General features: G+C 45.1%; 2 protein-coding genes and 1 long non-coding RNA gene across 6 annotated transcripts; 1 reads left to right on the top strand and 2 right to left on the bottom strand.

The window, feature by feature from the left end:
* The first annotated feature begins 534 nt into the window (after window positions 1-534).
* Window positions 535-6,414, top strand: LOC115314849. Of its 3 annotated transcripts, none has more exons than XM_040223351.2 (3): window positions 535-1,311; window positions 3,299-4,079; window positions 5,175-6,414. In XM_040223351.2, the coding sequence occupies exons 2-3, from the start codon at window positions 3,751-3,753 to the stop codon at window positions 5,401-5,403; spliced, it is 558 nt and encodes a 185-aa protein (XP_040079285.1). In that variant the 5' UTR covers window positions 535-1,311; window positions 3,299-3,750; the 3' UTR covers window positions 5,404-6,414. The 3 variants fall into 3 exon arrangements, with proteins under 3 accessions (XP_040079285.1, XP_040079287.1, XP_029829821.2); XM_040223353.2 differs by lacking the exon at window positions 535-1,311 and having other exon boundaries at window positions 3,160-3,844; window positions 3,908-4,079; XM_029973961.3 differs by lacking the exon at window positions 535-1,311 and having other exon boundaries at window positions 3,160-4,079; window positions 5,175-5,320; window positions 5,450-6,414.
* On the bottom strand, window positions 5,212-9,850 carry LOC115314851. The gene is made up of 3 exons (XR_003917607.4): window positions 9,609-9,850; window positions 6,488-6,629; window positions 5,212-5,298 (listed from the first exon to the last, which is right to left on the bottom strand). It is a non-coding gene; the product is annotated as an uncharacterized LOC115314851 (long non-coding RNA).
* An 8,796-nt stretch (window positions 9,851-18,646) lies between these two features.
* On the bottom strand, window positions 18,647-25,277 carry LOC115314845. 2 transcript variants are annotated; one of them, XM_040223348.3, is made up of 4 exons: window positions 25,154-25,277; window positions 19,819-20,073; window positions 19,522-19,691; window positions 18,647-18,885 (listed from the first exon to the last, which is right to left on the bottom strand). In XM_040223348.3, the coding sequence occupies exons 2-4, from the start codon at window positions 20,071-20,073 to the stop codon at window positions 18,810-18,812; spliced, it is 501 nt and encodes a 166-aa protein (XP_040079282.1). In that variant the 5' UTR covers window positions 25,154-25,277; the 3' UTR covers window positions 18,647-18,809. The 2 variants fall into 2 exon arrangements, with proteins under 2 accessions (XP_040079282.1, XP_040079281.1); XM_040223347.3 differs by lacking the exon at window positions 25,154-25,277 and adding an exon at window positions 22,465-22,545.
* Window positions 25,278-25,577: the final 300 nt, after the last annotated feature.

Genomic DNA, 25,577 nt, shown 5'->3' with positions numbered 1-25,577 from the left:
CACAGCTCAGCGCAGTCGGGCAACACTGACGTACACTCTCAAAACCAGGGATGCGCGCTGGAAATCGCTTCGTTCGAGACTGCCGCTGGAAAGGTCTATAGCTAGCATTCTGGGTTTTGGGTGAATAGTAATAGCAAACCTTACAACACTTCAGAAGCTGAAGAAAGAAACCCCCGTACTACAACGACACGTCACGACATCGAAGAGGTAATGAAGACGTGGCTACCACACGCGGTGGAGAAGCTCAGGAAGCTTGAGGAATCTGGTCTTGGCAACATCCTTTAACTTTTTTATGAGCATCTATATCCATGTATATTGTGCACTTTTTTTAATTCATGCTTCATTTTCTCTGTTCAAGCTCATCCTCAGATAATAACTTGTTTGACCTGCAGCCACAATTACACCACAGGACAAGTTTTCTTAGTTCATCATTATCATTTCCAGTAACTTCAGTGTTAAAATTCTAGTATCTTTATCTAGTTTTTTTTCTGTTCATTATTTCTAGTCAATTTACACTATTGCTTTCAAGAATTGCTCTTGCCTGACAAAGCTAGTCAACCTTAATTGTTTTACGGGTGTTTATATCAAGGAATAACGAATGCCTCTTGTCTGCAGCTAAATGATAACTTGTTAGACCAGCAGCCACATTTGCACAACAGAAGTGATTATCATTTCCAGTTTTATTTTGAAATTTTAGTGTCCTCGTCTTGTTCTTTTGATTTTATTGTGTCCAGTCATTTTGCTTAGGAGCCCTGACAAGCCCAAATTCATACTTTCTTTGTCTAAATAAGAAAAAAATAAAAAAAAAATCTCGAAAGAAACGTTCAGCACACTAGCAGACCCCTTAAAAATCCCAGTCCTCGTCTCCCTTCTGGGCTGCTCCCATCGTTTATCTCGGGACGTCGCAGGAAAGCCACATCACCCTCATTCCTCAAGGCTTTCCCGTGGCGTCCCTGGATAAACAAGAGGAGCCCAGTAGGGAAACGAGAACCCAGATTTTTAAAGGGTGTGCTAGCATTCTAGGAATGTTGTTTTGATTGGCAATTATCTCCTTATGTATTTTTTTTATTTTTAGGACAAAAATTTGAAGTTTGGCCTTTAACTGATTCAGAGTACTGTTCTTGCTCGTTTAGTTCAATAAATATTTTGGCTGGCACTTTCTGTCTGCTTTTCTGTGAAAATAATTCAAACTTTTTTGTGTGTGTTGGTTTCATGGTTTTCAAGGAGCCTGAGCAGCATCCGTCGCAAGCCAGTTCGGCAGTTGCATGGGTGACCCAAAAAAGCCAGTCAGCTATCAAGCATCGTCTAATGGTATTTTGGACACATGATGACCTGATAATATGCAGCAAACATTAAAAAAGAATAAGCACCCGAGGCAAATGAAATCAGCTGTATGTTCTTAGCAGTCGTGTCAAAATTTGTAACTATATTTTTCATTGTAACTAACTCTGTAAAATAAATTAAGTCAGCTCTTTAAATATTGATATGATATAAGAGCTGAACTGTGATTAGCAATGTTGTAGAGGATCATGAGAAACCTACAATTATACTGTTTAAAACAAGGTGTGGTTTCTGTATAGTCCTATTTACAAAACAAAAAATGCCTAAGAAATTTTGAAACGCCCTTTGATCATCCACCTTCCAATAGCGGTCCATGTGCCTTGGTTCATGAGTGTTTTTTCTTGCCTTCCAAAGAGGACAAGTCAAAGCACACTGTTGTAAACATCATAATCGGTCATTTCTCATGACATTCTAAGACTTCAAATCTCACTTGAGCTCCTAGACCAATAAATAAAAAGTTGATCAATTTTACCTAATTAGTTAATTAACCACAATGAAATAAATAGTGACATTTTCTGAAGATGACTGCATCAACATAGAGTTGCTTTTCTCGTCTAGAGCGTTTCATTATTTTATTGAAGTTCGCTGCGTGTTACCTGGGGCACCTGTATATATATTTCTGTACTTCATTATTGATCAAACGCTTCCTTGACGATATGCATTGACTGGACAGGTGAGGTGCCTTTGTCTCAGAAAGCTCCCCATGCAGTCCTTAGGGCCGGCAGCACAGGATGTTCTCAGGACATAATGGGTCTAGACAAAAAGACCATTTGAGGATCATTCGAGACTCTTTCAGGATGTCCTCGGGACTACCCACCATCGTGGACTCAACATCCACACTACATCCTCAGGATGCCATTGCGTCGACAATGGGTTGAAGATTCCTGTCACCCCGTTGGCCACGCCTGTGACTTGAGAGCGACAATAGGCCATTTGCGTAATTTGCAAGCATCAAGGAGCAGGCTGGTTTTGCTCATAGGTGAAACGAGCAAAAAAATTGGCTGCATCATCCACTACCCCTGGACCCATGTAGTAGCTTCCCTGCAGTGTTTCCCTTGGCACCAATAAGCAAAAGTTCAGTTTTGCTCATTGGTGCTTTGAGCCATCCCCAAAGTTGGCTTCACCTAAACATATGAAGTTGTCCCTTTTACCAATTTGCAGCTTGCCTGCAGTGCTCCTATAAACGCAAATGAGCAAACGCCACCTTGTGCTTCTTGGTGCCACACTGCTCATTGAAGCTCAGTGAGTTTGATACTGTTCCTCAATGTGAGTGGGCTTCCAGTTTCCAGCAGGTTTGATTTGATACGAGCAGTTGGGATGTTTTGATTTTTGTTAAAGAGTCAGTGCTATGTTTCCGGAGCCACACATCATTTGCTAGTTACTCAAGCAAGCCTCAAACCACCATCAAGAAACCAGACAGTTCATTGACATTTCTGATGGCTACTTTGGGTAGACACCTCAGACGTCTGACCTTGGTTCAAGAGAGCAGATTCACCTCCCCTACAGAGACACTCGGACATCTCAGCCAATCTCAAGTGTTGGTCTCGGATCACTCTTGAATCAGCAGAAGCAGGAGGCAGAAGCAAAAGCGACAGAAGTGAATGAAAAAGGCACCACCTATGTCACTCATGCTCACCTTGACCGACCAGCTTGCAAAATCTTCCCGCCTTCGGTACCGAAAAGATACTGTCTGGGAGCCGAAGGCCAGTGAATTTTTAACACAGCATCCGACACGAAGCCTACAAGCACCGCCAGGCCCGTAGCCAGGATTTTTTTTTCAAGAGGGGGGGGGGGGGGGGAAGGGCCGAGAGATTTGATAAGTGGTAGAAGGGGGACATCATTGATTACTTGACCTGCCACGCCAGTGATCAGTATGAAGAGGCTTGACAAGGGCAACAGTTTGCAGAATAATAAATAGAGAACTGCAAGCGAGTTTGTCAATCTTTCTGCAATTCAGTCAACAGAGGTCTCCTCAAGCAATCGAATGGAGAAGGAAGGGCTGGTCGGGGCGTTCAAACCCCTCCAAGAACAAGGTGTCGAGGTTGGCACAATCGTAACTGACCACCACCGTGAGGTAAACGCTTACCAGCGGATCAACCACCCTGCCATGCAGCACCGCTTTGATGCTTGGCACTTTGCAAAAGGTGGGAGCTTGCTTAGTATCATTTTTTATGCTTAGCACGTATTTTTAATGCATCAGAATTCGAATAGCATATTTTTACTCAAACTCCAGTCTTTTCAAGTCCTTGCATTTTATGTGACGAAAATTGTTTAGGTATCAAAAAGAACATAGATGCAGTTAAAAGGACAAAGGCACATGAGGTGCTGTGTAAGTGGAAAAGCACCATCACACGCCACCGTACCAGCGACGGTGATGGCGACCTTGTCCTTGCCAAGTGGAAGTCCATCATGCAGCACGTCATGGACGTCCACATCCACAGAGATCCTCTGCATCCAACCTGTGCGCATGGCGACATCGGACACCGGAAATGGCTGGAGGAAGGCAAGCCTAGTAGAGGTACCTGCTGCTCCTATCTGTACCTAAAAATTCCTCACTTTTGTACAGGCACAGAAACCTTCAGGCAACTGGAGTCTGTACTCATGCCCGGCCATCTGCTCAGAGACATCCCCAGGATCTCACCTAAGGAGCAGACATACGCATTAGAATCCTTCCATGGTATCCTGGTCCATTTCGCACCAAAGTCGAGCAAATTCAAGTATGAGGGAATGCTGGCACGGTAAGCAAGTGTGCTCATTAGGGTCCTCAAACAAAATAGTCGTAACATTTATATAGCTAGCTCTGGCATCTCAAGCGCATGTGTCAAGATACCACATATAGGAACTTTGTTGGTATGTTTTTGTTCTTTTTGAGTTTGTGCTATAGGGGAAAATTGAGCAGGAACAAAGTCCTGAAAGAATTGGCAGTTTTTATCTTTTATATTGTTTATCCAAGCACAAGTGACGAGGACGCGTCGTCTTGCCCCGAAAAACTGATATTCCGGCGCGTAATCGCAAAGAAAACAAAATATTTGCAAGATCCGCAGCCGCGTGTAGTGGTTAACGGAAATTATGTGTGACGTGATCTGGTGGATACACAAAAGTGAACAAAACCTGCCCCCCTCCACTGATACACTCGCCATCAGCCCCGTGGCGAACCTTTTGTGTCGATCGCTCGCCGTGACCTTCGACGATGCTAATCCTTCAAAAGTATGATCGCGGAGGAAGTGACTGGGATTTCTGAAGAGAGAACGCAAAGGGGCACCACGTGATCCCCCAGAGTATGTTACTCAAAAGGCGACGTGGAAGGTTGAGAGGCACTTTGACCTTCGATTTGTTTCATTTTTTATTACATAAAAACTAGAGCTCACAAGAAGGTACGGTTTTCTGTTCTTCGTTCCACGGGCGACACAAATTAATTTCCGCAGTTAATAGGTCAAAGTTTCAAAAATCGTTGTACCGCCCCTGTAAGGCCCGTCACACACTTGTGCTTGATGACGACAGACTGAGATGACCCATTTTTAAGCCTCTTGTGATGGCTTACACCCGGCTGCGTTGCTGCGTATCTGGTTGTAAGCAGTCCTAAGAGGCTTAAAAACCGGTCTTGTCTCAGTCCGTCGGAGTCAAACGCACGTGTGTGAACGGGGCTTTATCCACCACTCGTTTTGCACAGGAAGCAAAAGTTCGCAGTAATTTCATTAATTTATTTGAGGCTTATATATGAGGGCATTTTGTTAATGCAGACTAATAAGTATGGAAAGGCATTATTGGTTTAAATTCTTTAGGCTGCTGCACAATGTTGGCAAGCCCAATTCACTGAATTTGATTTTTTGTAGAACCCAGATAGCGGACATCCACTACAACTTCAATGCAGAGAGGGCCATAAAGCTGACAGCGGATGGCGAGGAACAGTATGCCCAGCGTTGGTCGAAGGCAGACAAGCAGTGGAGGTTGATCGTCCTGAAAAAGGCAGCAGCATACGGTAAGAACGCTTGGAGTAATGTAATTAATATCAGAAAAATTGAGATCATGGGGTTATCGCAAACCATATATGGAGATAGTTGAGAGCACTAAATCATAAACTTGCCTCAATTGCCTTGTTTGTTCCAGGCTATGTCAGCAAGCTAATTGATGCTGTCCTGGCCTGCGTGGCACACTGGCCTACCTACGAGTTGGCGGCACAAGCACAAGCTGCGCAACGCGTCGTGCATGCAACCCTCGCAGACAGGTGTGGACCACGACCAAGCAAGGGAGAGCCAGTGAAACGCCACCGTTCAAAGATTTCCGTGTGATCATTTCGTGTCACGAGCTTTTCCTCGTGTTGTATTCACGTAGGCCTGGTGTGTATTCCTCCTGCGTCAATTCTGTGTCCGAAGAACTTGGCTTTGCGAACTGCAAACTGACATTTTTTCTTTCTTCAGCCAAAGGCCTGCGTCTTTGAGTTGGGACAGTACTTGGTCCAGACGTGCAGCATGTTGTTTACAACTATCTCCACTCACAATGATATCGTCAAAGTAGATACTTATGCCCTGAATATGTCAGCCAAGGTTGTTTCCATTGTACGCTGAGAAATTGCGGGTGCCGCTGATATCTCGAAAGGCAGGCATTTCACCTTGTACAAGCCCTTTATGGTGTTGATAGTCAAGACAGCTGCTGTGGCTTCAGACAATTTCAATTGTTGGTAGGCTTGGCACAGGTCCAACGTCAAGAAAATGGTGCCCCCTCTCAGATTCGCCACAACTTCTGTAGTTGGTAGTGAGTAGGCTGCCTTGTCTGTAGCGGAGTTGACAGTCGGCTTCCAGCAGTGTTTCGACATAGGATTTAACTTTTTGTTTAAAGTGTTTAAAAGGACATTTCTCTGGATTTAGTCAACTATGTATAAAATGTGCATAAAAGGAAGCTGATTATGTTCAGAATAAATGTTTGTAATTTGCAGTCTGGTAATATTTTTTTGCTTTGTAAATGGCATTGATTGACTTGTATATGCATTGACAAGACACTTCTGTGGCACTGATTATAGCTTCTGCTATAAATAACCGTGTAATCGAACTGAAATAAACGTAAGCAATAAACTTGCTTGATGGTGTCCAGAACACATAGGCCAATTACACACTTTGAAAACCCTAATGTGTGAAGCAGGTGTACTCACTTATGCCCAAGAAAATAAGTGGTAGTCAGACGACGGAAATCCTTCCCGAATCTTTCGGAAAACATGCCCAGGTAGCCGATGTCGCCTGGACCTTCCCCATGCCCAGCTTACGAATATCCGGTATGCTGTGTATCTCAGCTTCCTAGTAAAAAAATTATTTATATTAAAAGAAAAAATTATTAAGCCCACTACTAGCGTATGTGTTGCGAGTCGACAAATGGAAGCCTCCAAAATGCTTTGGTACCAGTAACTCCTCGGCATTTGTAGATACTAATTATTATAAATATCTACAAATACTGAGGAGTTACTGCAACTAATACTCTTTACTTGCAAACGTAATGTAACCCCGGTTGCTTGCAAAGCTAGAACAATACGGCGAGAGCCGCAGTTATTACGCACATCTTCCACCCCATGTAGAATGCAATAGACGAAAATAATTATAAATGCGCCAAAAACAAAAAAAAACGGGAAGCAAACATTTTGCTGCATAAGTCCGGTAATCTGGGTTCTAAATACACACCTATTTCCATCGTCTGCTTCGAGGTAGGTGGGCGTGAAGTGCTCCATGAGGCGAGCGTGGACCTCTAACTGGTCTTTGTGGAGGCAGAGGAGCCGAAACAACTCGTTTCGCGTGACGCACCCGTCCCGCAGGAGCGGGGCCATTTCCCCGATCTCTTGGCAACAGAGATCCTCGTCAGGCAGTGTCGGCTGACAACTGCCACAGGAGCACCTGTATAAATAAACGGTATTACCAGGAGCCGATGTTAGGTTTGGGAATCTGGAAACGATTTCAATCATCACTAACGAGTCGCGAAGGATCGCTCCTGCTCTCTGACCGGTCGGTTCGAACGATTGAAAACGTGGTTCAAGTTACGACACTTAGCCAGTAATAGAACGCTCTCAGCAAAATGTTAGCAAGCCATACCATTCTGCTTCAGAAGCGGCATCTGGGTCCACATGGCGGCGGATCGGGAACACGCCGGCGGGTCGTTCTCTAGGTGGTGATGCCAGCAGATCAAACGCAAACGGAGAGTCATCATCCTCAAAGTCTAGCAGCATCCCCACATCATCGCTAGACGGGGATGAGCTTGATGACGAGCTTGTTTCGAACTCCATTTCGAAATGCGTAAGACCTCGGCAGCGGCCGCACGACAGGTTACAGAGTGCACGGCTACGCACGTGCCAATGTTTGCACCATTTCTGACGTCATGACAAAATGGCGGACCAAAGTAGTTTTGGTTTCGGTTGTGCCGTTTGTACGCAATTATATATTCATTGAATATAATTCTGCTGATAAAACTGCTGTTTTCGGCTCAGTTTCTCATACTTTATCTAAATATATGTTCAGTTAAAAACGTCCAAAATAGCTCCGGAGTACCCCTTTAATCCGACACTGAGCATATAAATGTTGTAAAAAAGAAAACCAAGCTAGCGTAAAATAATCAAAACTGCTAATTTAACTTATAATTTGAGCGTGTTCTACAACCAAAAGATGAGAATATGATCACTTTAGTCGACAGCACTGGAAACGTAATTCCTCCTAGCCAGTGTGCATTGGTGCTGAATAAAGTGTTTTCATGCAACTTTTCTGTAACGTCAGGTGTCCCCACACCGAGGCTTTCTTTTCGCTAAACCGTGCTTATGTATTGGTTTTATTTACATACTCCGTTGTAACAGAGTTAATTTTGAGATGATAAGCCGATTTATTAAACTCGGGTCAAAAAAAGATTTAATATACACACATCTTGGATATCTTGGTACCAGGAAGAAGAGCGGAAGTGGCCGCGGGCCGCGGCCCTTTGTCTGTCTACCGCAAGGCCTTCGCGCCATTCAAGCAGCCAGCCAATACAAGAACGTCCCCCAAAGTCCAATCGGGGCCATCTTATGACAACACAAAAATCTACACGCCAAACACCGTGCAACTAGAATAACGCACAGATACGCGAGGTAAAAAAAAACACACACACACACCACAAAGCAAAGTACACATACATAAACTAAAACAGATCGCGATAACTTTCCTGAATCACCAAACTGTCACTTGTTAACTTGCTTTCCCCCCAACATATTTCGCCGACGGAGGAAGACCCGCCACTCCACCTAAAATAACACACAAAATGACGAGGGGTCCCAGCACCCTAACAGCAAGACCTAACGGTGCCACTGGACAGGGGACCGGAAGAGGGGAGTGGCTTCCAAGAACTTTGGGGCCAGCTGGACCAAGACCAAGACTTCTCGACAACAAGTGCTCGCGAAAAGCGAAATGTCCCGCAGAGTGGGAAAGAAGCAACTAAACCAAGTAATATATATATATACGAAGACCGCAGGCATAACTTCGCGACACCGTGATCCATATCAATGTCCGCGAAAGGCAGATATGAAGTAGATACTCTTGCATGATAACATACTTTTCAGATAAAATATACTTCACAATCTGTTGCTACACAGGCAACATATTATTTATAGGTTCAACTCGCCTAAAGTATAGAATCGACCACTCTTGAAAGAGACAGCAAAAATATTGCAAAATGTAATAGGGACCACTTTGTTCGAGTTCGGAAGTGGTACCACTGTTTCCGAGACCAGTTTGTTCAAACTATATTCTCCAAGACCATCCGCGTCTGATCCGCATTCGCACATTCGTTTTACATCATAAATGCAAGAGTGAATGAAAAAAAAAAAAAGAGTGGGGACAGTTGCACGCGTCTAATTCCTTTTGTTGTCTTTTTGCATGTTTCTTAGTATGACCATTCACCCAGCTTGTCTCCGCGTTAACCATTCTTTCAGTTGCAATCAGTTTCTAAGTAGGGTTCTGCGTTTCGGGATAAATCTGATATAATTCTAAATACCCACGTCGATAAAATATTTATGTCTTAAATTTTTCCGAAACACTCCGAGAGTGTGGACTGCCTGTTGCAAAATGCCGACCGGTATTTAAGTTTCTTACGATTCTCGGACAGCTTTTGCGATTTTCATTTAAGTATCCCCTTCTGCTTCTGGACTTCGCAAAGAAGCAAAATCTGACATCCTATTAAAAGATAAGGGAGCCCTCCAACGCCATTAGCCAAACACCTCTTGACTGCTGTACCAGGAATTCGCCGAGGGCTTTTATATCTCTTACCTCTTTTTGTTTGGAACTATTGAAATGCTTGCTTGTTATACGCGTATCTCAATTTCAGTCAAACTTTTTCAGCACCACCAGGCGATTATTACATGAGAAGCGGAACCACCTCGATAATTAGGACAAAGCGTACAAATATTTGGAAGTCACCAGCGATGAATTTATTGTTTCCACATTCTGTAAGAGTGCCCTTAGGATCACTGAACACCAGAACACGCACGTCCTTGTGAAAGGCACCTGAAAGTGAATTCTAAAAAAATGAAGCTTGTATACACCTTTCCAAAAAACACTCGACGCCAGGGGCAACGAAACGTTTTCGAGCCCAGTCACTGAGTTTGAGGCTAGACTCTCACCGGCATCACTCCTAACCCTAACCGAGTTTCAAACGCTGCTGGCGGCTAAATTCTCGTCGCTTCCCGCTATATTTTGTGCTTCATGGTACATGTATGTTCCCGAGGACATTGAGAAAGCATTGTGCCACATTTGAAAAACAAAAAAGGAAGAAAAAAAAGCTGTAAACTATTTTTGTTGGGTACGCGCGCGACAGAACGAATGCGACTGGACTGTATAGTTCTAGTTATTTGTTTTTTTTCTTACGATAAGTTTTGACGGCGCCGCAGGATTCGCCACATGTGAAACGACAAAGCGCTTTGCTGTCAAAAATAAATTGCAACAGAAGAGGGCCGAAAGTCATGCATTTTTCACGCTCACAAATAACGTGTTTACCGATGGACAGGAGAAGTGTTAACATTCTAACAATAGATCGTACGTACCACACGATGCAGCGTTATCCGAAAAGAATTTATTTGAGAAAAATCTCAAATAACAGTCACAGTCGACGACAGTCACATCTTGTCGATCGGACGGAATCCGAGACGACTTCGTTTTGGGGCACGTTTCGGGGAGAGCTTCCTTTTTTCACAACAGCTCCAAGGCAAAGAAACAAACGCGACTGACCCATTTCTCACCCCAACCCGGACAACTATTTTTGGAGATGACTGAGGATTCTACGCGGATTATCTCTGGGAGGGGGGAGAACAATGTTTGCAAAATCGCAATGAGGGTCGTTCGACGTCCTTCACCTCCTTCGTTTCCCGTGAATGTCGAGCAGAAAAGCTTGAATGGCAGGCACTTACCAGCCTTATTTCTCACAATGGAAGATAACACAAAAAGGGTACACAGCACGCATAAAAAAAAATTAAGTGGAAACTTTCGAGAGGCGAGAAAACGTTGAATGCAAAACCGGAAGAACGTAGGTAGAGATTTGCGCTGAGCGGGTCTTCACAGTCCCAGAGAGTGGCAGAAAATTCTAGCTGATAGAGGGCGCGAGAGTCGCATCAGCATCAGCAACATGGTGGCGGCCTAGGAGCATTTTTTGGAAAGGTGTATACATGTGTGAACTGCTGTTTTAACCTATGTCACTGTTTCATGAACTCTCAGACTCCTCGACCCACCACAAATCGTCGCGACCCCGCGACCCCCACGCATACACCAAAACGCCCCCATTCTTCGTGGTGCTACAAGATTTTTGTAATTTTACTCATTATAGTAGTAAACGGGCACTACCAGTAACACTGAACAATTTTCTGTGACATCACGCACCCTGTGTAAATTAACGGGGCTATAGGGGACAGTGTCCGGACATATCGGTGTAGGGCGTTTTCGGTGCGGTCTTTTCAGTGCATTGACTTTTCGGTGCACGGACCTTTCGGTGCACGGACCTTTCGGTGCCCGGACATTTCGGTGCCCGGACATTTCGGTGCCCGGACATTTCGGTGCCCGGACATTTCGGTGCGCGGACTTTTCGATGTACGGACTTTTCGATGTGGAACTTTTCGGTGTGCGAACCTTTTTATGCGCGGATATTTCGGTGCACGGACTTTTCGGTGTACTGACATTTCGGTGCACAGAAAATTAAAATCACAATTTTTTTTTTTGTTTTCTCTAAATGTAATTATTAATTTTTTTCGCACTTGATAAATATTTAGACTTGGTCATCCATTTACGGTCACTTACTGATATACCACTTAAGTGACTTTGTTAGGTGCAGCACCATTCTGTGTGAGGATTGGAGACGTTGGACATAACGGTTCGTTTGTTGGTGTCTCTTTTCCAATGTACGCACTTGTCGCATCACTTCGTGTTTACACGTTGGGTCGATACAGACGTTCTCAGCGCCTTCTGTAAAGGTGTGGGCTTTATTATTAATAATCTGTGTAGGAAGGGCCCCAACAGCAAGCATGAGATTGTTAAAAATTACCCGAGACATGTGATATGACTATTGCGTACGTTGGAAAAGAGACACCAACAAACAAACCATAACTTCCAACATCTCCAATCCTTACGCAGGATGATACTGCACCTAACAAAGTCACTTAAGTGGTATATCAGTAAGTGACCGTAATAGGATGACCAAGTCTAAAAAATTATGAAGTGCGAAGAAATAGATTTTTAGCTAAAATAGTGCTTATTACGTTTAGAAAAAAAAAAAAAAACTCGAGATTTTGATTTTTTGTGCACCGAAATGTTTGTGTACCGAAAAGTCCGTGCACCGAAATGTCCGCGCATCGAAAAGTCCCACAGCGAAAAGTCCGTGCACCGAAACGTCCGTGCACCGAAAAGTCCGCACCGATATGTTCTACACCGAAACGCCCAAACGCAGCGTCAGACTTGGCTACTGTGCAACGGAGGCGCACAGCAGGTCACGCGGCGGCGCCAGTGTGTCTGCCATGGCTATGACGTCACTCCTCTGGAATGCGCAGACCAGCGAGGCAAGCGCGGCGGCGGCGGCTCCGGCGCACCAGTTGTGCGCCGTGTGACATCACTGCTCCTCGCGCAAGCACAGCACAGAGCACGGCTCATTATGCGAGCCACGCGAAACTGCTTGACCTCAACCAGTGTAGCTCACGCTACAAAAGCAGTACTCTTGTAGGTGTTTGTCATAGACAAAAGGTCAGTATATTTCTAGGTCCCGACATAAAATCTGACTTAGTAACCAATTTTCCAACCAGGCACTTTCCGTCACGACGAAGAGCATGCAAGAGCACTCCTACCGCTGTCAGTCGCAGCAAAGCGAGCGGCCCGCCCGTGCGGCGGCGCGTAACGATTTTTAGAGGAGCATTTAAAAGGACAATTTGTAGCCAAACTTGGTGACGGGTGACGACGGTTGGTGACACCAGAAAGAACAAGAGAAATTTAAAAAAAGACAAGTTCAATTAAACACTGTATAGCGCTGTCTTTTCTTTTCCCAAAAAAGGCAGACAAACAGAGCTCTAGATAAAAAGACTAAGCGGCAGGTTGCGCGAGCTATAAATAGTCCGAGTGTCACCGCCGTACCTCTCTCTTCGACCCCCCCCCCCCTCCCAAACCCTATAACAATAAAAAAAAAAAAGAAATCACGAGGTTCGCGCGCATATTTCCCCCTTTTATTTCGTGTCCGGTGCTTTTAGGACGCTGCTGGATCGCATTGTTTCGTTCACCACTTTAAAGGCAGGTAGCGCTGTAGGTTGCATGAGTTATAAATAGTTTGAATGCCGCCGCAGTGTACTCTTTTTCTATTTCTTTTTTGAAAGAGGCACGGGTTTATAGTCTGAAAACAATATAAAAAAAAAGAACACGAGTTCCTCCAAAAATGCAGAGCGATTGATATGTCTTCGCCCAAAATGCAAGCACAGGACCAACATTTGTGGCGCCATCTCTCCCCCGAACAAGCCAGCGGAGGCAACAGCGAGTAGCTCGTTTCCCAGCGAACGCTGGTGGCGCCGTATCTCGCCGGAGAAAAGAAGCGTAGTCGAGCGAAGGCAACAGCAAGTCGCCGCATTCCCTTTGGCCGTCCGGGTGTGCGTCCAGACTTCCCGGCGAACGCGCGCGCACACGACGAACGCTTGTGGCGCCGTCTCTCACCGGAGAAAAGCGTAGGCAAAACTAAGCACTGCCTCCTGAGCGTTCGGCGCCGCCCCCTACACCGCTGGGGCGGCCCCCGTCTCCCTTTTTCCCCCTCCCCCTCCCCCTCCCCCCCCGGCTCCGCCCCCTTCCGTTCTCCGCCCGACCAGCGGCATCAATAACAACTTTGGCATGTTGCACAAAATGCTACGGTTATGTATCTGGCGAAGTTTGAGCGTGCCACGATCCATATATTTCTGCAGTGAGAAAAACACTACTCTCCTTTATCGCGGAAAGATGCAGCACATTGGAAACTTATTTTTGTAAAACTGAATGTCACTTTAAACCTTTTGCTGGAGAACTTTATTAAAATAAAGGACACACGAGACATTTGTCTCTCAAACCGCTGTAACTATGCAGTATGTGCAGCTATGTTGTAAATGCTGCAACTATGCAGTATATGTATAGGTACAGTGTGAGGAGGTTCGTTACTTGAGGTCAAGCTCTCTTTGAATATATCAAATTATTGACGAGGCAAGTACTGGTTTTGTGTAAGCTTTAGTAATTCTGTTGAAAAACAATAGCGATACAAATACAGAGAAAAACATGAAATACGTTACAGGATACACAATTTCTTTAGGGCACTCATAAAACAACTAGTTGATGAGTCATTGAGAAATAAATGAGAGTCTCAAGTCAAAAAGGTTTCTGGAGGTCAGAGTGAGACACTTCACTTCGCCTGACAACGACGGTGGTGACGTTGTGGCAACGACATGGTGACGTGGCGTTGTGGCAACGATGTGGTAATGTCTTCAATGGTCGGTGCAGCCGCCGCTGGGAGTCGTCCGGGACAACGGAACATCGTCTTCACGATACGGCCCGGTTGTCCCTCGCAGCTACGCCGTTTCTGTTTGCGTCGACGGCTCCCAGGAAGACAACCCCCAGTCAGCCGTCGTCCTCGTTGTTCCAGCAACCACTTCTTCTTTTTTCCCCGTTGTCTCGTGCTTCTTTTCTTTCCGAATCCCGTCGTCTTCTTCTTTCTTGCACCTCGTTGAAACGTATGATCACAGTTCACCACACAACCCCCCTTTAAGCTTTTTCTTTTTCAGAAAAGAAAATCCAGTTGCACCGGTGGACATATACATGGTAAACCAAAAACAAACTAAAACAAAGCTCATATTTGCTAGATAACGCATGAAAAAAAAAATTCAGATCCTGCTCATAAAATCTGCTCCTACATTTTCGCTACCCTTAATATGTACAACTCTAAAACTATATTCTTGAAGCAAGAGAGACCACCTTAATACTCTACTGTTTATCAACTTCGCAGTGTTCAAGTACTGCAGTGGGTGGTGGTCCGTTTGTACCGTAAACTGTTTCCCGTATAGGTACATGTGGAATTTCTGAACCGCCCATATTAGGGCCCAGCATTCCCGTTCGACCGTGGAATATTTTTGCTCGCGCGGGAGAAGAAGTTTGCTCGCGTATGATAAGGGATGTAACAATCCCTCGTGCTCTTGCATCAGGACGGCGCCAATCGCGGTCTCTGATGCATCCGTTCTCACTACAAACTCCTTGGTGATATCGGGTGCTCGCAGCACAGGCCTAGCGGAGAGAGCGACTTTTAACATATTAAAAGCCTCTTCTCTTTCGTCTGTCCAATGTACCTTGTTGGGCTCTCTTTTCTTTGTCATTTCCACTAGGGGTTGGGCGATCTGAGCATAACCTGATATGAACTGCCTGTAATAATTTGCCAGGCCCAAGAATGATCGGACCTGCTTCTTCGTCTGTGGCTTTTGCGCCTTTATGACCTGCTCTAGTGTGCGCAGCAAAGGTCGAATCTTTCCTTCATCTAGCTCGTGGCCCAAGAACGTGATCTTTTTCATGCCAATCTCGCACTTGCTGGGCTTGATTGTTAAGCCTGCCTGACGAACTCGCTCCAGCAAACACTGCAGCGTCGTCAGGTGCTCTGACCAAGTCCCCGGTGGCAACGAGAACATCGTCGATATAATGTTGCACATATGGTATCCCGTTCAAGAGTTCTCTCATGAGTCTTGTGAAGACTGCTGAAGCGGTCTTTAATCCAAAAGGCAAGTATCTAAACTGGTACAAGCCCGAGGCTGTTCAAAACGCCGTAACTGGCTTGGATTCTTCTGTCAACGGTATTTGCCAGTAGCCTTTAACTAGGTCAAACTTGGAGAAGTATCTCTTCTTCCCCACTTCCGCAAACACATCATCTGTGCGGGGCATGGGTTCTGCGTCACCTACCAAGATGTTGTTGATGCGACGAAAGTCGACGCATATCCGGAAGGTGTTGTCTGGCTTCCGCACTAGAATAAGTGGAGACCTGTATGGGGATTTTGACTTTTCAATGATTCCTCCCCGCAACATCTCCTGCACTTCCTTTTCAATCGTCGCCCTCATGGCTAGGGGCACGGGATGCTCTGGTGTTTGGGGCGGCACTTCGCTTGTGAGTTGAAGTCGGCAATCAAGGATGTTTGTTTTCCCTGGCAGGTCTGAAAATACATCATCGTACCTCTTCAAAAGGGCCCTTAGCTGATCGTTTTCTTCTTTTGAGAGGTCTTGGCTAAGCATTACATCCTTGGCTCCTTGTGTCTTTTGAAGCGACGGGGCTGATAGCAAGCCGTCCTTTTCGTCTTCTACGGCGAAAATGGCCGATGTCTGGGGTTGAGGCTGTTCTTGCTTTCCCCGCTCTTCGTACCGCTTGAGTAGGTTGATGTGGAAGAGCTTTTGCGTGTGTCCCAAATCGATGAGGTAGTCGTAACCTCCCTTAGTGCCGACAACCGGAAATGGACCTTTCCAAGCCATGAGCAGCTTGTTTTGGGTGGTCAGCAGCAAAAGCAGTGCTCGGTCACCAACTCGCAGTTGACGGTTTTGGGACTTTTTATCAAAATATTTCTTTTGGACCTGTTGCGCCTCAGCAAGATTCTTGTGGGCCGGCTCCATCGTCTCTTCAAGGCGATCTCTTAAGTCCAACACATACCCGTAGGTAGTCTTGACCTCTTCGGTGAGACTGCCGTTTGTCCACAGCTCCTTCAGGATGGTCATAGGGCCTCGAATGTGCCTTCCGTATATCAACGTAAAAGGCGAAAACCCCAGACTACGCTGCGGTACCTCTCTGTATTCGAACAAGAGGGGAGTGATATAGCGATCCCACTGTCGCGGCTTCTCTTGGCACATCTTTCGGAGCATTGTCTTCAGCGTCCCGTTAAACTTCTCCACCATCCCATTGCACATGGGATGATACAGCGTGGTGGTTAGCTGTTGTATGGACAAGAGGCAGGCTACCTCTTTCATCAAGGCTGAAGTGAACGTTGGAGCCTGGTCGCTAAGTATTTCCCGTGGTACTCCAACGCGCGAGAACATCTGGATCAAGCCCTCGGCCACGGTTTTGGAGTCCATCGACGGAAGTGCCACTGCATCGGGATATCTTGTGGCACAGTCGACCATGGTCAAAATGAAGCAGTTTCCCGTTTCTGATGAGGGCGAGAAGGGTCCGATCCGGTCGATTGCGACGCGCTCGAATGGCGTTTCGATTATAGGCATCTTCCCAAGCGGAGCCTTTGCCATCTTCCCCTTGGGGGTCACTCTCTGACATACAGCATATTAACTCTCGTAACCCCTTGCAGCAGAGAATGCCTCAGTGGCTCAAGGAAACAGCTAGTCGTTGAGTATCTAAAGTATGAAATCGGACTTGGTCAACATGGTCACAGTTCTTTTTCTTTGCAACGTAAAAATACCTGCCCCTAATTATCTTGTACCAAAATATGCCCATCGATTATGGATGTACTGCACATATTGACGAATGCTCTCCTTCAAGCAATATAGAATTTAAGTGGATCCACATTTCTGACCAGTCCAAAATGACGCCTGCAAAGCCTTGTCGGGCGGCTTTGGCCGCCTTTTGCTGCAGCATTGAAGACTGATTTCTAAATAAATAAAGTCATGTTTTATGAAAGGAAAACGTCATTGTTCCTTATCGCAAGCTAGATATGAAAACTTATATGGGCCATGTAGTAATTTAACCTGTATTGGTGCTCCTAGGAAAGCTGCAGAGGAAAAACTGGTCCAGGAGGAAACTACCGAACCAACTGGGCAACGCCTGAACAGGACGACGGCCAAGCAAGAAGAGGCCGAATGAGTGAATCTGTTAATTTCAATAAAAATGTAAAAATCATCTAATAGTGTTTCACTGTCCAGTTATCACAAACTGTTTTCCCAATTGGTTCCAATTAGCAATGCTCAATCGGGTATCAACAATTGGAATCAACTGGGATTTTTTTTCAATGAGGAATCCGAAATCACAAAGGGTTTTCCCAATTGGTCGTGTCCAATTGGCAATGCTCAATTGGGTTTTGACAATTGGAACCAATTGGGATTTTTTCAATGAGGAATCCGAAATCACAGTTCTCCCCATTGGTTCCAATTGTCGGAAACCAATTGGACCCAATGGACATTTTTAACTGGGGTGCACGATGCATACATTGTCACCAGTTATTATGGTGCTGTTTCTAATTACAGGAACTGAGCCATATATGGCATTGCAAAGGATCCTCACGTCAGCACAGCTTTTGAAGGATGTCCCAAGACTGTCTGGAAAAGGCCAAACGTACCGACTGGAGTCATTCCACAGCCTGCTGATCAGGTTCAACCCCAAATCGACACACTTCAGGTTTGAGGGCATGGAGGCACAGTAGGCTGGGATTGTGAAATTTGATAGAACAATGCCCATTTGTACTCTTTTGTATAATTGTGAAATATGCTACAGTCATGTTAATTTATCGCTTTTACCCCCATTCTTTTTTTTTTTTTATTTTTGCAAAACTGCCATTGCTGTCATGCATTATAACCAAAAATTCCGACCGGAAGCAGGCGACAACCAAGGACAACAAGAAACGGTTTGCACTCAGATATCCATAGTCTCGGAAGGGTGAATGGTCTATCCAGCGAATCATGGAGACTGCGTCATACGGTAAATGCAAACACATTTATTGAGACATTGGCTGCAGCTTGAAGATCCCGGTTCTTTGCTTGTTTAGACTAGCTATGTTCAGAGGCTGCTCCACTGCTGCTTAGATTTGGCGGAAGCTTCCAGGACATACCAGGAGGCCGCAGCTGCCAATAGGCCGCAGCTGCCAATAGGCCCCGCCCGCCAAGGCCCCCTTTGTGCAGTGTTGCCCAGAGGCCAAACAAGGAAGCTGCAGTCTTGGCCAACAGGACTCGCTTCCACAATCAGGAGTAGAGGACGCCAGTCTACGTAGCTGAGGGAAACTCCTCTCTGATTCTAGCCTCCACACATCACGGAAACCTGATGCGGCGGAACCTGCCCAGTCTTCCCCATATCCACCAAACGAACTCCTTGTAGGCTGTGTACCTGTATTTCTTGGGAATAGTAAGAACAGCATAGTTGAGTATGCAGAAAAGCCTCACACACGAGCAGTGTGTGTAAGGGCGTGACATTGTTATATCCAGCAGTAGTATTTGTAGTTTGTGTGTTAGTAATAAACTGTCGGCCATAATGTGTGATCAACTTCTTCCTCCTTTATACCTCTGCCCCAAGGCTTACGCAACATGTCCCCCTGCTTCATTCTTTTCTCACTTTTTTTTTTTTACCATCTATAGGTTGAGTCTACAACACTACCAGCTAAACTTGTGACCTGGTTTCACACGGGTGTAGGCCCGTTTGTCATGTGCGCATTCGTCATAGGCCAACTGGTAATAGGCCCGTACGTCACAGAGGAACATTTGTCATAGGGGAATTTGGGGGACAAGGAAAGTTTGTCACTGTGCGAACCGGATATTTGCGAATTTGCACAACTTATATTTGCTTGAATTTGCATGCAATTAGATTAGCATATTATATTATATTTTTGCTGAAAAGAGGGAACATCTAAAGAAGTCATCGTAGTACCTAGAAAATAACAGGTTTATGAGCGAAATAAAAACAAATTAAAAAGCAATATTCCAAGCTGCCGCCCTCAAGGTTTCAAGACGATTGCGACCATCGTACCGGCTCACAATGATTTGAAGACGCTGGTTGCTGTCGGCGTGCTTCTTGGACACCCTCGAAGATGTCGTGCCGCCCTCTGCTTGAGCCAGCTTCACCTTTGTCAAGGACTGCTCTTTCTTGATGCAGCCCAGGAATGCCCAGATATTGAGAGAACTGCAGCCCCCATTGCTCTGGCATAAAAAAAAAAGAACACACACACTCGTGGAGAAAGCTTTTTGAGTGAAATTTTGAGCCCCAAATGCAAAAATGTGCTACAGAAAACTTCCCAAGTTCTCAGAGGATTAGGTCAGTTTTTACCTGCAGTCCCCGGTGCCACGCTTCAATGTTGCTGTCCGTCCTTGGCATTTCTGCTAGTGTTAATTCTCTGACTGACCAAACCAGAGGAGGAAAGGTGGCCGACGACGAGCCGTTTCGACGGGGTATCCCGATATACACGTCCTCGAAGTAGTCCGCCACGAGTGAGGCATCGGTGGGGAAAACTTCGAAAAGGTCCTGGAAGGCCTCGGGAATGACGGCGATTGGCAGGAAAGCCAATGCTGGAAGCATTCTCATCTGAAAATTCACAAAAAAATAAAGTAACCAATTGGCTTAACTGAAGACAACAATAAGACATATGAATGTCTTATTGGGACGTAGGTCAGCCCGATTATTAACTGCGTCATGCATCCTGAAGCAGCTACCCTAAGCGCCCAAGCAAAGCGCTCAGTTACCCCGGTGGATGACAGCGAGAGCGAAGGCTAGCTATGCAGGGAAGAGGTTGCACAGAACGGCTGAGACGCACTACAACTTGCCAAACTCAAAAAAAAGTTTTCTCTTAAAAGGGAATTCACTCCCATTAAATTTGCAGAATTGAATGCCAATAAAGTGTGCTATTAAATGAGCTATGACGTGTATTTTTCCTTGGTCCGCTTCAAGGTGCCATTGATGGCCGAACAAGAGCTAAAAACATGTTTTGCAAAGATTTCACATTTTTTATTGGCACACTGCGAAATGTTGTCATTCAAAAATTTTTTTGTCAGTAGTAAAGCTCGGTGACCGTGCATAAAAAATTCTAGAATGGCCCAAATGGTGCTACTGTATTTTTACAAAAAATCGGAAATCACCCCATTTTGTACCTTTTATGCAAATGATACCGCAAAACAAAACATTTTAATACATAGCCGAAGTAACTACATAATATTGCCCAACCATTCTAGAATCAAACAAACAAAAAACGGTGAAGATCGACCGAGATCCTGATTTCTTGTGATTTTTCTTGTGGTACTCTCTTTTACACACAACTGCCAAAATAAAGTGTCCATGTCGGCAAATATTTTTTTTTCCACAAAAATTCTCGGGCACGTGACTATTCAGGTTAAAAGTAAAAGCTAAAAAATTTTTTCAAATTAATCCAAGATGGTTGCACGCAAACCTTGTTACGTTTGAGGTGGAATGACCCAGTGACCTCATTTGTATTTAAACCAAAGTTTGCAAGATGGCAACATTCAGAAAGTGCAGGCTCATATCTTTTACTCATCACTTATTCCTTACATTGTTTCCTCATTTACTGAACAGCGTACCTCTGCGAATGAATATAAGTATTTTGGACTTAATGTTTCATTGGCCACTCATAAGTCATACCATCTCTGTTGCAAATCATTCTTTAGGTTTTTTTAAACACTTTAAACTTGACCCTTCATATTTAAAGCATTTTACCTGTTGGAAACCCTAATATGCATCTGCCTTCAGAGACCTGCATTAAGCTTGTATAATAAAAAAACATTGAATCAGTTTAGGATAGTGCAATATTGCTTAGATTTCTGCTCTTTCAGATGCATTTCATTTTTTAAAATTTGTGCAAACCTTTCAGACCGTACTTTCCACACTACTATACACATACACTAGGCCTAAACTCCTGTGATTGCCTCTAACATCCCGACCCCAGCAACTACCCTCTTTGCTGTTCGAAGTCTGGTATGTGAGAAATGCTTTCCTTGTCGCTTCTGCCTAATCGTGAAGCCATGGTTCATCCTGGTGCCGCCAGGGCCACTGACGCAATGTCTGTGATCCATGAGCAGGGGTGAGACAGGTGAAAAAGGTTTTGGAGCAATTTTCGAAGCAGAAAAATCTGGATTGTGGAGCAGCTTAGGAGCACAAAATTCTCGTTCTGGAGCAGCCGTTTATGAATTTTGCAGCAACTTCGAAATACAAAAGTCTACAGTTTGGAGCAGATGAGGAGCATAAAACGTTAGAGCAGCTTATCAGAAATTTAAATCATAAAAGTTTTTTCTTTTTAATCGTTATTTTTGTCCACCCTGATTCCAAAAAATCAGCGCCGATACGCACCGATAAAATATAAAGGAAAAAAACGGAAAAGACAAACGCGAGTTTTATGCGCATAGATGAGAACAGGAAAAACAGGCTTGCTGCAATGTTAGGTGGGCACCAGGTACCTCAAGCTTATACTAACTGGTGCCAAAGCGCAATTGCAGTGCAAAACCTTAAAGCGGCGATTCGAGAGCATGGACAGGGAAGCACGGTTTACTACAACCAGACATTGATCGCAAGCTCGTAGAAAGCACGAAAAGATAGAAGAAAAAAAAAATCCCCATACAAGTGAGTGACAAGGTCAATAGTGAATCGGTAGAAAAATTAAGACACCATATGCACGCTAAATACAGGTGTGTGACCGGTTCATTCGACTGATCATGCACTGGAAGCACGCATGTGATAACCGATTTTGACGAGATTACGGACATGAATGAACACTTCCACAATGGAGGCGCTCAGTAGCACTTTTAAAAAAAAGTTTACTCTCAGAACGAAAGAAATACTTAGGTTTGCCCATCTTGATAGTCTGTGCGTCGTATCTCTCACGGCCAGAGAGCGAGATTGCGTGACAGCGCACCGTTAGCATGCAGTCACAAATGACAGCGGAAAGTAGTAGGGAAATCGGGAAAAGACCATGTATCATAGGTGAAATCTTCGAATCCGGCGCTTGCTTGCACCACCCTGTACCCGTGCCGTGCACTTTATTATGACGAGATTGAATGTTGCCAACCAAGCTCTCGTTTCCCGATGAATCTAGCGTCGCCGCAAACTTTTTTTTAAAGTTCTTTGGCACAGTGTGGCACAATTTCGACCAATTTCGCGTTTTTGGCGCAGCTAGGTGCAGGAAATTGGGTTTGTATCAAAATGGCGCAATTGGCGCAGATGTCACACCTCTGCATGAGGTCAAATAATGTGACCACTTGATGACATCAGACCATGGCCACCATTTGGACATGTTTTCCGGACGTACCATATTTGCTTGCATAATGAATGCGCCGCACCCCCCAAGTTGGTCGTCAAAATTCAGATCGATTTTTTTTTCAGCCCTGCGTAATTAACGCATCTCCTCCTGACACAGGCTCAAAACGCTGTTCTGCGCTTGTTTCAGTGGTCTTGGTTGCCATTTTGGGAGAGTTCCTGGTATTTAGCTGGTGTAGCTTCATTCGGCGGTGGTCCTATAATCGACAAAGGCGATGCGACAAGCTTATGCAGCATCGGCTATCTTCCCGTCTGCATCGCTAGTCGGCCATGTTGCAAATGTTGTGCCCAAAATTAAAATAGCAACCGGAAGTTTACACTAGGGCGCCTTCTTCCGGAGGAGTTCCAAAAGCCCGCTGAAGTCACTCGAGCAAGAGTAACATGGAAGTACGCAGGCATAAGGCATACAAGCATTGCAGATGCAGGCTTGTACGACATATTTAAAAGGAGGGCTTACCTTTATACTTATAGTATGCCTTTCTCATGTGCAATTTTTGAGTTAACATACCGTATTTGCACAAATATAACGCGAGTTTTTTCGAAATTATGTGCTCCAAAACGCACCTTGCATTATATTCAAAATCGAGTTCAGCCACAAGGCGCGCGAGTCTGGAGAAAACTAGAGGAAAAAGCTATCCCTCCTGCTCAACGCAGGAGATCCGGTGGGAAAAGAAGTGGGGATGTGGAAGGGAATTTATTATTATCGCTTTTGTGTTTGTACAACGCGCACGCCACAGAAACTCAGCGCACGCGCACGCCATGCGGGCACTGGTCAATTCGAACCAAGCCAAGCCGAGCCAAGCCAAGCTAAGACTGGCCAAGACCACCACCAACCGCGTTTACGCAATCGTGGAACACGAGGCATTTGTTTATACAGTTGGACCAGAACATGAAATGTGATTGTGTATCGGATTAAGCAGTCTTTTCTCTGCCTGCGCATTGTTCAGTTTCTGCTCCAGAGTGATCTGGTGTTTGTGTGTTGGTGCTTCTGCTTCGTGCCTTGTTTAGGTTATGGGCTGCCGAGGAGCTCGCACAGAAGAAAAAGGAACTACCAGACAAGCAGGTGCGGTGCTGCTGCTTATCTGCGTAGTCGCCAAGTGGATTGTAGACGGAAGGACCTGAGCAGTGAGGATGAGCACAGTCAAAACATAAACTGATAATTCTTCTACCTATTTCCATTGACTTTTCACATCTGCTATGCCCCCGAGTGCGAGAAATTGACGCGGCCACGGTTCGTGTTATAATAGTCATAATTTTTTATTTTCTTTTTGAGGGCATCAAAACCTGCCCTTGCGTTATATTCGTGGTCGCGGTATATTTGTGCAAATACGGTATTTTTTCCTCATTTCACCATTTCCAAATATTCTTAACCCTCATAATGAATGCACCTCACTTTAAATTCTTTAAATTTGCATTGATTTTTCAATTAAAAAATTGTGTTCATTGTACGAGTAAATATGGTACTACTCTTTTTGTTTGTTACCCTCCCTGGGGGTTGTTAAGGTACTTAAATAAATGTGTTTATTCTTTATCATTTGTAACCTGGTCAACAGTACCTCATAATTTCTGTTGCCTAAGAACTTGTTCTTACACCAGCTGGTGCACAACGACTAGAGAGAACAGTCGACAGCAGGCCGAGAGTGCAACCTGGAGGGCTGCACACAAGGACTGCCTCACAGCATCGTCCTTCGGGGTTTCCTGATCAGGAAGTCATGGACCTCCATAGGGTTGCGCAACCTGTGCAAGTTCGTGATCTGTCCCGCGTCAGAGCTATCCAGTGAGTGCCAAACCTATGTAGACAAACTAGAGAGTTTACTTGCAGAACCAGCATTGTGCAGCTGCTCTATATTGCTGGTTTTTTTGTGGACTTTTTTTTTCCGCTGTGCCTAAAAGTACGCCGGACGTACCCTGTGCGCAGAATCTGAAGATATGTCGGACGTACCCGAGACACGGAGCCTAAAGATATGTCGGACGTTCGCGATGAAGCCTTTTCTTAAAGATACGTCGGACTGTCGAACCACTCCAAGATCACATTGAAACTGTCGACAAGCCACACAGCCACTTACGGACGTAGGGTCGGTATGCTTACGATGCGAGGAGAGCTCTAGATGCGGGCACAGAATGTCAAGGACACGGGCAGCGAAAATCGCACTTCTTCAAAAACAAACGAGTAAAGGCCACCCATAAATGTATGCAACTGCATTAAAACATCAAGGTCAAGCGAATGAAGTCAGTGGTGCTATGAAGTGCATTTCGAATGTTTCGCAAGAGCAAAGCCTGTTGATCGGCACACTGCCGTTCAATTGTGCTCTAGTTTGGTTTCAGACAAAAACCACGAACAAACCTTTTCCGGAATGCTCACTGATGTTTTGGCTTTCCAATCAAATCGGTTTCACTCGCTGAGCAAAGCTCCATTTGACTGAAAAAGAGCAGCGATCTCAGCTGTCCCGTCACCGGCAGGGCCCCAATTGTCCCGTCATCACAGGAAGTTTCCTTCATAGAGATGAGTAGTCTCCTCGTGGTTCTCTTCGACCACTGTAGCTCCCTCGACGCTGTTGAGTGTGCCAGTCCGGAAGTGGTGCCGCCACCATGCTAGTTGTAGTCAACATCAACGGTCTACACCTGGCTGGGCTGTATTATGATCTGCACATTATTATGACACATGGAATTATACGGGCAGGGTAATGCAGAAGATGGTAATAAGCCACTTGTGCTGAACTAAACGAGTTGTCTCGTCAATCAGCGGAAGTCGAATGCCCCAAAATGAA

This window comes from Ixodes scapularis, unplaced genomic scaffold, assembly GCF_016920785.2.
Source record: "Ixodes scapularis isolate PalLabHiFi unplaced genomic scaffold, ASM1692078v2 PGA_scaffold1__304_contigs__length_218370807, whole genome shotgun sequence".
In the NCBI taxonomy this organism is placed as follows: Eukaryota; Metazoa; Arthropoda; class Arachnida; order Ixodida; family Ixodidae; genus Ixodes; species Ixodes scapularis.
This window is presented reverse-complemented; position numbering and strand designations above follow the sequence as displayed.